Below are 14048 nucleotides of genomic sequence, written 5' to 3'. Positions count from 1 at the left end.
AAGAAATGTTAGTGTCTTGGTAGACATTTGGAACACAGAAGCATGAGTCACTAGCTAGACAGTCTGAAAATAAAATAACAGGAAAGAATATTAGGAAATATTATGCTTGTGAGAAAAATCTGATTTGATTTTAACATATGCTGTTACTTCAGTGACAATCAGAGATTAAACTAAAATGAAGGTGCATAATGAAGAGGGGTAGAAAGGAGCAAGTGCAGGAATAGAACTCAAGAGTAATCTTTCTCATATCCAGCATAAAGGGAGAAAAGGAGGAGTGGGAAAGGTACAGATACTAAGTAAAGAAAGAGAGAGCTACCTGAAATAACAGTACTTTTTTTCCTGAACTCTCTTAAATGAGAAAGTGTCCTGAAGATTTCCAATGAAACATCCAGTTTGAGCCAAGTCACGATCCCTTACAAGCAGCCTAAATTGCAATGATGATCACCAAACCACAGAGTGGGAACTGTGGAGCTCAAAGAGCTTCTACTAATTATATGAAATTGATTCCCCAGTCACTGGAAGCCAATATTAAGAGTACCTGTGCATTTTACTTTGAAGCACAGTTTAAGGGGCACAGAATGATGCTGACAGACACATACCAATGTCTTTATAGCAAATTTCAAGTTCACAAGACTGCAAAGAGATTAACTGGAGAGCAAGCTATTGCTTAACACTAAAAACAAAAAAAAACCCCATCATCATAGTGATTTAAACCTATAATAGATCCCTAACTACATTTTGACTTTTAAAATATTCAATCAAAATTTGGAATTGACAAAAAAAATTTTCTGCATTGTATTGATTCATAATGAATTGGCTCAAGTTTGTCTCTGTTCATTTACAGAGCCATCTCAAACATGAAGAAGAAAACCCAAACGAAAACCAAAAGTATTCGCTAGGTGACTACTACTGGGATCTGCGCCTCTGACAAAATAATGCCAATCTTCTGAAGAGTACAAGATTGTGTATCTGTGGCCAAAAGATAAATCAATAAACTTGATATTATCGGATTAATACATGCTTGATCAAATAAAATTAAAAATAGAATGCATAGCAAACTGATTTATGCACATCTAAATGAACTAGTAAATGCCTGGCATCTGAACACATGCACAGATCATATGCATGGCCCAGGATTTTTATACTGAGTGTGGCTTTTAGTCAAAAAATTCAGTTTTAATTAGAGCTAGAGTGCTAATTTTGACCACTTGAAATTGGTAACATTTACAGAGCAATCGTGCCCAGCTGACATGGATTTAAAAGTAATTAAAAGGTAAATATTTTCTTAATGCAGCCATAGTAAAACTACATATTTTGATATCTCAAAACAAGCATAACTGTAGATGTACTTGCTGTAAACTGGAAACTGCATTGTTGCAAACTCAAGTCATTGATATATTTTCTCTAGGGACTAATTCATGCTTAAAAGTAAAAAAAATTGTTCCCTTTTAGCACAGCAGCAGTGATGCACATGAATTGAACAAAACCACAGGAAGCTGGTTAGGAATGATTTTTCATACAATCATGAAACTATTTAGGTTGGAAAACACTTTTAAGATCATCAAGTCCATTACAAGTTGCCCAGCTCGGAAGCAACACACATCACTCCATGCAACTGAGCATAAAAGTTTTGCACCATATGAAAGGCTCCTACTTTGTAATTATATCACTACAGGGAAATATGTACTGATTTTCAGATATTTAAGTGACAGTTTTCCACTGATAAATATACTTTTTCTTACACTGTTACTAGTACTGGCTATTGACCACATCTGAAAACAGAATTCTCTCCTAGACTGAATTTTCATTTTAATTCAAGTAAGAATATTTTGAATCCTATTGGGGGAAAAAAAAAAAAAAAAAAAAAAGAGTCAGACATGCTTCAAAGGTCCCTTTCCTCCAAATAAACTCAATCCAGAAAGGAAGAATACTTTGCTCAACAATCCAAATGATCAGGTAAGCATATACCTATGCAAAACAAATTCATTCCTTATCCAGTCTGATTTATGCCAGAAAATAATCAGGCTTATAAGGCTCATAGTAAGCTTTTAAAAAGTAGCTAAAATTTGTATATATACCCACACACCCTGTATGCAGAAACGTCTAGTTTGCCAGGAATACCAAACCTAGAAATCCTGCGGTAATACCACTAAATTCTAAAGTGGCCTGTCTTGAAAAGCAACACTATAAAATGACCTGCCGTATCTATCTTGAGCTTCAGATCATTTGTTGTGTTTTGAATGAAGGAATCCCACATTCAGAAGAAAAGTATTTCTCTAAATCTCAGTTTTATCACCCAACTTTCTTTTTTGCTGTTCTTTCTTCTTCATGATCTCATCAGGACTCACTAATATTGATACTTCAAACAACTGAGTCATTTATAACACATCTAAAAAGTGTCACACTGATACAGTTTGTAAGCATGGCATGTTCTTATAAATTGCACATTCTTAAGCTGCTTTTTCTGCTATGCCTACGAAGTGGTACCAATCAAAGTTCCTTTAGTCTGCCCAAGAGCAAGGGTACCATTTAACAACAGCCAAAAACACAACCAACAAAATAACACAAAACCACCATCACCAAACAATTAAAACAAACAAAACACGAAACTAAAAAAAAAAATTAACACTGTGTTCTGGACTGCATTACTGATCAGAATAATGTCAAAAGAGGGAAACCAAGGCCCTTATAGATTAATATTTTAGAAGTTCAAGTACACTTTTTTGTATGCTTGCATATAAAAATATGCAGAAGGTCCAAATTTCTTAATCAAAGTTGGAGAACTCTTCTCATGATCTGACTATTTGGATGCTCTTTAATGTCACAAATGCACAGTCATTCTGCAAAAATACTCACATTCTCCCCAATCATATTAATCAGCTTTTAATATAACTATCTTATGCAATCACAATTTTTAAAAGGCTCATGAAGTCCTTTCTGTGTTGGAACAGAAGCAATAAACCAAGCCTAGACCATCTTAAGATAGTTTGGAGGGTTCTTTTCTTGGTTTTGTCTTTTGTTTGTCAGTTTTTAAAATACAGGGTATGTGTCAAAAGATTTCAGAATCAAAGCTCAGAAAGTGTTTCTGAGTTAAAGGCCATAGGTGCACAGAAAACTTGAATTTGCTGTTTATGTCAAGCAACAAATATGATCCTCTAAAAAGCACAAGAAACACTTAGTTCATCCAATTGCAGATTGAATAAACACTCCCTATTAAAGATTACAGTGCAAATTTACTAGTTTTTGAACAAACCCCATAATGACAAACATCTACATAATGCACAGATATCCTGCACATGTAAAATAATGCAAGTTGATTTTTTTTTTTCTGAAGGGGGTGGGGGTTGTTATTGCAGTATAAAGCAGCCCAAAAGATTCACCCCTGATTTTCTTATGACATCTGAGAGTGCTTGACTTATGTATGCTTTCCAAACACTTAAAATATAATCGTCATCACCATCTTACCTAAAAAACAAAACCCACGACCCCAAGACTAAAACACCATATAAGCAAACAAGAAATAAGCAAAGGTATTGAAATGGTAAGATGAACCTTGATGTATAAATAAATGCTGCTTCACTATTCATAAGAAATATTAAACTTTAGAGCAATTACAAATTAACTTAGAAGCTAATGCAATCTTTTACAACACTCTAAGCATGTTTAATACCTATTAACTCTTGAGAGCTTAAGAGTGAAAAATAAATATAAAGCCCAAATCACAAGTCAGACAACCCAGTGCATCTCCAAAAAGATAACCATTTGCAGATTTTTATACAAGGACCCACTCTCACTACATGCTAAGTTTTACGATGAATTTTACAACACTGGCAAACAATTTCAACTTCCTGACAACTTTCACCATTTTTCCCCCCATAACTTTTCATGCCTTTCCAAAATGCTGTATTTGATAATGCTCAAACCTCTGAAACCCCATGTACACAGCACTGGCTCAACTCAGCCCCTCTCTGGGATGGCACTGCTTATAGGAGCCACCTGCACCAATCCTGGGTGCATTCACTGCGTGACATTAATCAAGGAGGGTGGCTCAGGGAGTCCAGCTGGCAGGACAGCTGTGACAAAGACATGTGGGATTACAGAGTCTGGCAAAACTGCACCTGTAATATGCAGGGATTATGAAAGAAAGAGATAATCCACTGGAGGGGTGTTACTGACTGCACACATTTGAGCAGACAGGGGAGGCAATAATTTCACTTGTAACTTGACAAGTGGGCATGAAGGTAACAAGCCTTGTCTTTGATCCCCAGACTGATGCATGAACTTGTACTGTACCACACACCATGACTCCAGAACAGTGCTGCACCCAGCTAGGCAATTCCACCTTCTGAAATACATTCCACTGCAAGAACTCTGTCCACAAGGCAGCACTGCCATGTTTGATTACTACTACAATACCTACTACTAATTATTTTCTAAATCTGGCTCTTTGGGTGCTTTTTATGCCAAAACTTATACTGCTCCCTAAAGCTACTGAAATGGCATAGTGACACCTAATTTAAAGGGGAGACAAGATGAAGTCTAAAAAATCCCAGCATTTCTAACAAAACAAATTACACATAATAAAAGTTACATATAATGTATATACAATAAAATAAAAATATCAGAATAAGGAATGAAACTGTATTTCACTAATACAAGAGCAAACAAATGGCATCAGAATTATTCAAAACCCACCGTTGCAGACCAAAGAGCTTCAGAATTAGACATGCACATAAAAGAAATCTAACCCACTAAAGTAACTGCAAGGTAACTCAACTACAAAGTAACAGCAACAGGTGTATAAATGAGACATCACTGTATTTGGAATTGTGAACTAGAATAAAAGTAACCTTAGTGAGAGGATTTTTCAGAGGGGAGGAGGTATAATTTCCTCTGCCACTCAGTTTGAAAAATGTAAAAAGGATAAAGTTAAGAAGACAAAACAAAAGCAGCAAAACCATATTAGCAAAAACTAAATAAAAACGTACTAGGTAAAATTCTTTTATTCCTTAAATGACAACAAAAAGGCAATTACACTCAGATACTCTTCTTGGCTGAAGATGTCATGAAAAGTTCAAGATCTGTAGCTGCCAAAAACCTCCTCCATTCTCTTAAAATTGACTTAAAACTTTCTCCTGTCCCTTCCAGAGGGGTTGAGGTTTTGTGTTCTTACTCTTGAGAGAACTGATCTCCAACCTCCAATCTCCACTCCATACCACAGTGTCATTTATTCCTGTAAATCCAGTTTTTCCTATCTCAGGGCTAAACTGCAGGTGCTTAGAGCAAAGGCCCACATCATGGAGCTACCCTGGCTTTTTTATTGCACAAATATCCCCTCGCTTTCTATATGGAGGCAACCATCTTGGTAGACCAGTGACAAAAGAGAATGTCATTGAACCTGACTTGAGCAAGGCCTGCAGTGTTCCAGTGTCCTTCAAGCAGATTGGAAACACATGGACTAGATAAGTAGACAATTAAGCTTGGAAAAAACCATCAGACTGAAAAGGCTGTGGTGAGTGATACAAAGTCCAGCTGGCACCTGGTTACTGGGGGCATTCCCCAATTGCTGACCCTGGAGCAAACAGTTTAATATCTTTATTAACCTGAATACACTTTCAACAAGTCTGCAGACGATATTAAACTGGATTTGTTCACTCTTAAGGTATGACAATTAAAGGGAGAAATTCTACTGCTTTGTTCAATTAGCTAATGAAAAGATAGATAACTAAGATGGAGCCAGGCTCCTTTTGGAGAAGTACGGTGATAGGACACAAGGCAGTAGACACTAAATTTCAGCAAGTGAAATCCCAAACAGATGACAGGGAAAAAAAATTCACAACAGTCATCAAACACTGAAACAGACACCCAGAGAGGCTGTGATATCTGCATCCTTGAGTATTCTGGAGTGAAAAAATGATGGAAGAAAGTTAGAGGAGTACCACCTTCTCAGTATTTCTATTATCTTTACAGGATGAGCTAATTACTAAAAGTTAAGAAAACTACTGAGAATCACAGAATGTGAACACAGTAAGTTAAAAAGCTAAATAAGGCATATTTTATAGTGTATTTGCCTTCTTGTTTCTTTTTAAAACAGAGTTAAGGTTGCTGAAACGTCATTATCTACATCAAGCTTGTTCCAGAATTTGTTTGGTAAAGGTCTTAGTAACACGTGACAGCACAGTCCTACAACATTCATCTGTTCTGAAAAGTAGATGCAAGTCATCACTCTGCTTTTGCCTGCTGTGCTGTGTGGCATGCACTATGAATTCACGTGTTTTTCTGCCTTCTTTGTGAACTATGCACTGGAGAACCTCTATTGTATTTGCTCCCCGAGTTGTAAGGTGAGAAGACATTTACAATACTTCTTCTATGTCATCTTCCCTCTGCAAGGAGAATACCTTATTTCAATATCTAAATGTCAAAGTAAGTAAAAGAAACTGCACAGGATTATTATCTCCATGCTATAGTTGGAGCAGCAGAAAATTGACAGTTAAATGACTTTCTCAAACTCAGAACAAGTAGCTGAATCAAGCACAGAAAATTAATACAAAATTTTCCAACTTCCAGTTTTTGTGTTGTCAGTGAGAGAGAGAAGCAACATCTCTGTGGTGATCAGTGACAGGACCCAAGGGAGTGGCCTGAAGCTGTCAGGGGAGGTTTAGGTTGGATATCAGGAGAAGGTTCTTCACCCAGAGGGTGGTTGGGCACTGGAAGAGGCTCCCCAGGGAAGTGGTCACAGCACCAGGCAGCCTGGCAGAGCTCAAGAAGCGTTTGGACTATGCTCTCAGGCACACTGTGTGACTCTTGGGGATGGTCCTGTGCAGGGCCAGGAGCTGGACTCAGTGGTGCTTGTGGGTCCATTCCAACATATTCAGTGTTTATGTGATTTGAATATTCCGTGATTATGTGATTTGCCAGTAAGAGAGAAAATAAATATGCACATACAAAGTGTTTCTGCTGTTGGACAATATCTACTTTTTTTTGGTAGCCTTTAGACATTTATGGTCTGAAATAGCTGGGGGCAGTGGGATGTAATGAGAAAATGAAAATTCGTTAAGAATGCAATGTGAGAATGCATTGTTTCACCCTAAACTAGACTCCCCCCATCACTGTGCTGTTTCTTTTCCATTTCTAGATTTATCATCCACTCTTCCCAACACAAAAAAAAGCTTTCTTGACTGCTAAATAGATGATGACATGAGCACCTAGGTCATTTACAGAAAGAAATCAACAAACACTTTTCGAGCTTTAGCAAGCTTCTTCCCTACATTAATATTAAAGGCAATTTAAAACAATACTTGAAATGTTTCTGCAACATTTAGCCAAACTCAAGTCATGGCTTCTTCACATTCTGAAGTTGGGGCAATTTTAATTTTACATGCATGCAGCCCTAAACTGCAGATCTGACCACTGAGCCACTGCCTCCTTTCCAAACCCATCTGCTGTTTCCCTGGCCAGACAAAATGGTCAAGGCTCAAACATCAAGTAACAGAAGGAAAAAACAAAGGCGCTTCCAAAGCAGTTCATGGGACAACCTGGACCAACTCAGCCAAGACCAACGGCGCCCTTTTGCAAGGCTGAAGCATTCAAGCAGGTGGGCTACTGGCAGGCAATCCACCCAGCAGAACACACAGAGAAATTGTATTTACTACTTCTTACCTGATATGCGTTGCTGGTAGGGACTCATACTGGCGAGAAAGGAAAAGCTCTCTGTGCTTCAACTGATGTTTCTGTTTATCAGTCAAATCAACCTCAATTGTAGTTTCAGACTCTTCTTCAACTTCTTCTGCAGAGAAGCAGAGCGTAGGTCGAAATTAACTCTGTTGCATAACATCATTGCAACCATTTCATTTGACATCCCCCCCACCCCTTAGCAACCTCCTTTAGTATTTCAAAGAAAAGATGAGTTTAACAAGACTACAGTTTATGTAACTTGACAGAATGTTAAGTATTTTGAATTATACACTTCTACTTCAACTCTTTAAAAAAATTATGCTCCTCTCCTACTGTACTACGCATTGATGTCTTTCACACAGTTTAAGAACAATCCTGTCAACATTACTCATTCTTTTTTCGTCTTCTTTCCTCTGTTTTTTTCTCTTGCTTGTTGACCAGTTTTGGGTTTGACTTTCTCTTGCCAGTATTACTACTACTAAAACTTTTACAGAAGTCCTGGAGGAAAGCACACTTTCTATGAACTGAAATTTACTACACATAATTGCAGTCTAAGACTGGAAAATCAGTCTAAGAAAACTGAAAAAGCCTAGTGTCTTCTATTATTCCATTACCTTCTTAGATACTGACAACAAACGCAGTGTGTTAAATTTGCATATTTAAATAAGATTTAAAGTTATTTCTCTTTTAAGCAAGACAGGAAGAAATAAAAGCAGATACTAGATAGAACCACATATAGAGTTGAAGGGCAATGTTCCCAGTGCTTGCTAACATGTAACACAATGGCAGGCTCTCCAAAAGACCTATCCTGGGATCTTGATGGCTGAAATCTGCCTTCCTAGTAGATTTTTGAGACATGTGGAACCTGAATCTGGACTTCCTCTAGCATCCCAAAAAGGGCAAAAAGTCTCTCTGAATAAGGGATGCAAAAATACAGACCTTTTAATAACTTCTCTAACTTTTCTGCCTGGTAAATTATCGATCACCTACAAAACCAGGTGTAGTTTACAAAATATTTCTCAGAAACTCAACAACAGAACCTCAGCATGAGATAGTATTTCACGTAACTACCTACAACAGAGGACCTCACCCTCTCTACTAATAATAACCATTTTTACAACCAACCTACAGACACTATTTCAAAATGAAGCCTGCCTGAACCCTCATAGCAACCACAGTTCTCTCCAAATGCAACACTACTACTTTTTTTAATCATGCCTGTGTGTAGTCAATTCCACTTCTAACAGTTCTTTTCATAAAAGTGATATAACAACACACCCTGATATAACCAACTTCTTCAAACCCAATTCTACTTTAGGTCTATCTTGCTGTAGACAACCCCACCCCCTTCCTTGTTTTGGCATATTTTGTGGAGAGAGAGAACAAGAGAACAAAAATGAAAACAAGAATTTCGCCCATCTCACCTGACAACCCACAACTTCACCGACACATGGACATGTTCAAGCCAGACTATAACTCAATTTTGAATTATTTTGGCATCTATAATACTGATGATGAATAAATCTTTACAAAAATCTATGCCAAGGCAAAGCATTTTTTAATTAGGCAAGTAATTATTTTAAAAAATATAAATTTGTGTTAAAAGGTTCATGTTTTGCTGGTTTTGGCTGGGATACAGTTAATTTTCTTCACAGTGGCTAGTGTAGGGCTGTGTTATGGATTTTTGCTGGAAACAGTGCTGATAACACAGGGATGTTTTTGTTATTGCTGAGCACAGGTTACCCAGAGCCAAGGCCTTTTCTGCTCCTCATAGCACCCCACCAACAAGGACGCTGGAGGGGCACAAGGAGCCGGGAGGGGACACCTGACCCCAACTGACCAAAGGGATGTCCCACACCACATGGCATCATGAGCAGCATATAAAGGTGGGGGAAAGAAGAGGGAAGTGGGGACATTCAGAGTGATGATGTTTTGCCTTCCCAACTCACTGCTGTGTGTCACAGACCCCGGCTGTCCTGGGGATGGATGAACACCTCCCTGCCCGTGGGAAGCAGTGAATAATTCCTTGTTTTACTTTGTTTACTAATTCCAATTCTCTCCCCCATCCCACCTGGGGGAAGTGAGCCAACAGCTGTGTGGCGTTTTGCTGCTGGTTGGGGTTAAACCACACCAATGTTTCCAGCAATTAATTTCTACAACTGTTTATTACAATAAGTGACCATTGCAAGATACATTTTGATTTCCAATTTCAAGCGTTAATGTTTCTTTTAGTTACCTTGTGTTTGGGGTTTTTTTCTAAGTAATTCAGGCATCCAAACCCAAGTTTGGTCAACATATAAAAAAGCATTTGACTGTAGATAAGGCACAAAACACAGGACAATATGGGCTGATATTCCAGAGTTTAAAACAGCTTTAGACAGCTACACTCATCTCAATATCTTCCTCAAGTAAGAATTTAAATTAAAAAATCAAGAAGAAAACCCACCACCTTGAATCAAATTTATTGCACTAATCTTACATAAGACATGAAAATGCTGATCCAAGAGCCTGAAGCTTAAACCAAATGTCTCTTAGACCGATCTCTTAAAACACTCCAAACCTAAACATGAAACAATGTAACTTTTTCTCTTATATTTTTAGAAATAAAACAGATGTTTTACACATGATGATCTGGCAACTCAGTACTAAGTAGAGGAAACCACGGCCAGACACAGAACAGTTCCATCCACTCAACACAATTTACCATTGGGATAATTTTACAATTTCCTGCTTCAGCTTTAAAATATAAAACCAATGCTAACAGTAGGATTTTGTAAAACAGGTAATAGCTTGTCCCAGCAGTCACACAAACCTATACCAGGAAAGGAAACTGGATAGCATAAAGAAGGGAGAAAGCTAAATTTGCTTGATGGCAATACAAAGAATTCTGCATCTGAAGAAACCTTCAGAGAGCTGCTTTTGAAGCAGGTTTTTGCAATGATCTGGCCTTAACACCCATTAGAAGGAAAGTGGTAACAACCTTGCAGAACTCTTAGAGATCTTGTCACATTTTTGACTTGATTTACAGCACATGTGAATTTCATTTGCCATCCAAGGAGAGATTATTTCTATCAAAAGGAGTGAAATAGAAGGTACCTACAGGAAATCATAAAGTACCCACCAAGATACGCACATTTCAGCATTCAGCAAGGGAAGAGAGGCAACAGCTCAGAGCAAGCAAACATTTTTATGCAGGATTATGGCGATGACATACACAGACCTCATTGTTCCATGATTAGAGAGACAAAAAAATAAATTTAAAATTGCTCAGCTAAATATTATATTGAAACTCTTAGGTATGACTCCAAAGATGAATACAATCACTTTTTGAAAAAAATCACACAATCCCCTTTAGGCCTTGGGCAAAATTTAAGAGAATGTTGTTTTTTAGTATTTTTCCTGGTTTACAAGAAATATTTCATTATTTTAAAGAAAAGTCCTGGTGAGCAAAAGCAGGCATCTTCAGTGAGCTTTTAAAACTTGTGGTCTATTTATTACATGTGGGTTTTCTAATCATCAATGGTAAATAATTACTGTGATCCTGAAAACCAGAGTGATCTGGTGATACTTTCATGGACTGCGTGCAACTTTCCCTTTCCCATCTGATGTAAATGAGACTTAACTGACTCAGTCAAGCAATGGATACTGGAAAGAAATGGTAATCCTCATTCTTTTTACATATGCATCACCACTTTTCAAAACATGAAGAACACTCTCTTTTTTTCCCTCTTCCACTTAATTTGTAGGATGCACTGTTAGAAAATGGTGGTGTTAGTGAGCCTGAGAAGAAGAGAGAGCTGTCTGTGCCACCTAAATTTTGAATACAGTGTCTTTGCTTATAGTTATGTGATGAGTGAAGCTTGCTATGAGGAAGAATTGCTTGTTTTTGCAACTAAAATAAAAATAAACTGAGGGCAAGTCTCTAGAAATACAATACTCCTATTTAGTTAAAAATTTCTTTTAAAACAACTTTTTAAATGTCCTGAAAGACATTTAGAGGTTTAAATGCAGCTCAAACAACTGTACAGTTAATCATCAGCTAGCAAAACAAGGTAAATTCCTCAGACACGCTACTCTTCTTTAACTAAATCAAAATAACCCCCCATGTGCTCCCTTTGTGTATTGCAGAAGAGAGTAAGAGAGATTTGTTTAAACATTGAAGACTATCTTCAGGGAGGAGGAGTAAATCTTCAATATTAAAAGAAAGGAGAAAGTTCTCCCTCTACTGCCACCAAAATGCTGGCAGCATTCTTTCCAGCTAGAGTTCAGATCTGGACATTCAATCAAAAATCATGACAACAGGCTGAAAAGGGTCTCAGGAGGTCTCTAGCACAAGCTACTCTTCCAAGTAGGCTCAGCTGTGAGGTCAGCCCATGTTAACTCAGCAACTGAAAATCTCTGAAGACAAGAGACTACACAACCTCTCCATCACCCAGTAATGGTGAAAAGCTTCTACCCATATCTAATCTGAATCACTCCCATTTCAATTTAGTCACCGCCAAGAGTCCAGCTCCATCTTCTGGTCTATAACCTCCCCAAAGGCACTGGGAGTCCACATCTTCTCCAAGCCGAGCAAGTTCAATTCCAGCTGACTCTCCTAGAAGGGCAAGTGTCCATCATGGTGGTTTTTGCTGAATGCATTCCAATTTATCAGCAACTTTCCTTTATCAGGAACCTAAAACTGGATGCGATTTCCCTCGATGAGATGCAAAGGGAGGATAATCTCTTGCCTCGATCTGTTGGCTGTGTGCCTGGTGGTACTGCCCAGGATGCTCTTGGCCAACTCCCTTCATTGTCAGGAAGTTATTGTCTGCCGGCAGCCTCAGGGCCTTTCCTGCAGAGCTGCTCCCCCAAGCCCCAGCTTATATCCCTACCAGGAGCTCTTCCTTCCCAGGTGCAAGACTTGGCATTTGTCCCTGCTGACCATCTTCATGTTCTTGACATACCACTCCTCCTGCTTTCTAGGAATCTCTGAATACCAGCCCTTCCCTCAAGCCACCCCCGGGTCATCCCCCCATTCTTGTGTCACCTGCAGACATGATAAGAGTGCACCACATTGCCTGCTCCAGTCACTGGTAAAGACAGGTCCCCACAGAAATTCCCATGGGACTCCACACACAGTCTGGATGCTTCACCACCACCCTCTGACTCAGACCATGCAATTAGTTTTTTATTCACCCAGATGTCCCAGGTCAATTCCAATTGCTTGGCCTAGTGGATCTACCAAGAAAAGAAAATAAAGAACAAGAAAAAGAGAAAAAAGCAGAACTAGGAGACTGGAAAGACATAATGGGAAAAAACAAGACTACTCCTTTCAACAGCAGGACAGACCAACGCTGAATTAAAACGGCAGAGTACCCAAAGCTACAGTGCATTAACTTTCTACCTCTTAAACTTAATTGCTTCTACTGTTGAAACCATACCTCAGCTTAGCTACATCTGGCTTATGCAAGCCTAAATGCAGAGATTCAAAGCACCACCACCATTTGTGGAGTTACAGCCGTTTCACTGTTTGCTAAAATACTTTTAAAATTGTATTAGACCAGTATTAGAACAGAATTTCAATTCAAAGAAAGCATCACTTTCAGAAACCTTTCCAAACTTTCTTCCTTTCCTGTATACCTTTTTCTTCTACACTCAGCCCAAAAATTATACACATACCCGGTATCAACAACATATTTTCAAACCTACAGATAAAAAGCTGAGAATGCCGAAGAGCAGCGAGTTTACCACACACATCAAAGGAAAGGTGGCTGTGCATAAGTCTCTCTAAGCTTAGATGGTTGCGGCAACAACTTCAAGTGCACATTTGGCAGTTAGATGCTACAGCAGCAACAATTACAAATACAGATTTTGGGGGAGAGGGAGTAAATCTAATTACTGCCAAATTTCATACAAAAGAAAAACAGTAAGTCTCACCATCTGAACAACTTTATTCAGACTGTGAATGAAGAGCTCTCTTAAGTTAGCAGTTGGCCAATTTGCTCATTTGCATGAGGCTTCTTGCCACATGTTTCACTGTACTAACTTAGTTGTGATATTTAACCCCTAAAGCTGTAGTAAGGCCACTTAATCAACTTTGTGAGCTAGACTATGCACTGTCAATTTGCCTAAGGAAGCATTTCCCAAAGCTGAATTAATTAGCTTTACTTATACCACATCTGTGGCAACGTTCAGATGAGTGTTAGAATATCTAACATCAATTTGATATTTGCTATTACTTTCAAATAGGATAAGAAATCCAAAGCACAGTTTGTACGGATTACAAGTCATTTAAATAGAATATTACTATTGAAAGTATGAATCTGAGCACTTTTGCAGGCAGGTAAAAAATGTGATCACTTGTGTTTACAGGGAACAGGTCTGCTTTTAAT

General features: G+C 38.2%; 1 protein-coding gene across 1 annotated transcript in view; it reads right to left on the bottom strand.

Annotated features, from left to right (window-relative positions):
- Positions 1–14048, bottom strand: part of MTA3 (metastasis associated 1 family member 3) — a 130558-nt gene that overhangs the window by 101706 nt on the left and 14804 nt on the right. Inside the window, exon 3 of the mRNA XM_017744863.1 lies at positions 7660–7786. Within this exon, the coding sequence (XP_017600352.1) occupies positions 7660–7786 (127 nt within the window). The remainder of the gene's footprint in view (positions 1–7659; positions 7787–14048) is intronic.

This window comes from Corvus brachyrhynchos, unplaced genomic scaffold, assembly GCF_000691975.1.
Source record: "Corvus brachyrhynchos isolate BGI_N302 unplaced genomic scaffold, ASM69197v1 scaffold258, whole genome shotgun sequence".
Taxonomy (NCBI): domain Eukaryota; kingdom Metazoa; phylum Chordata; class Aves; order Passeriformes; family Corvidae; genus Corvus; species Corvus brachyrhynchos.
This window is presented reverse-complemented; position numbering and strand designations above follow the sequence as displayed.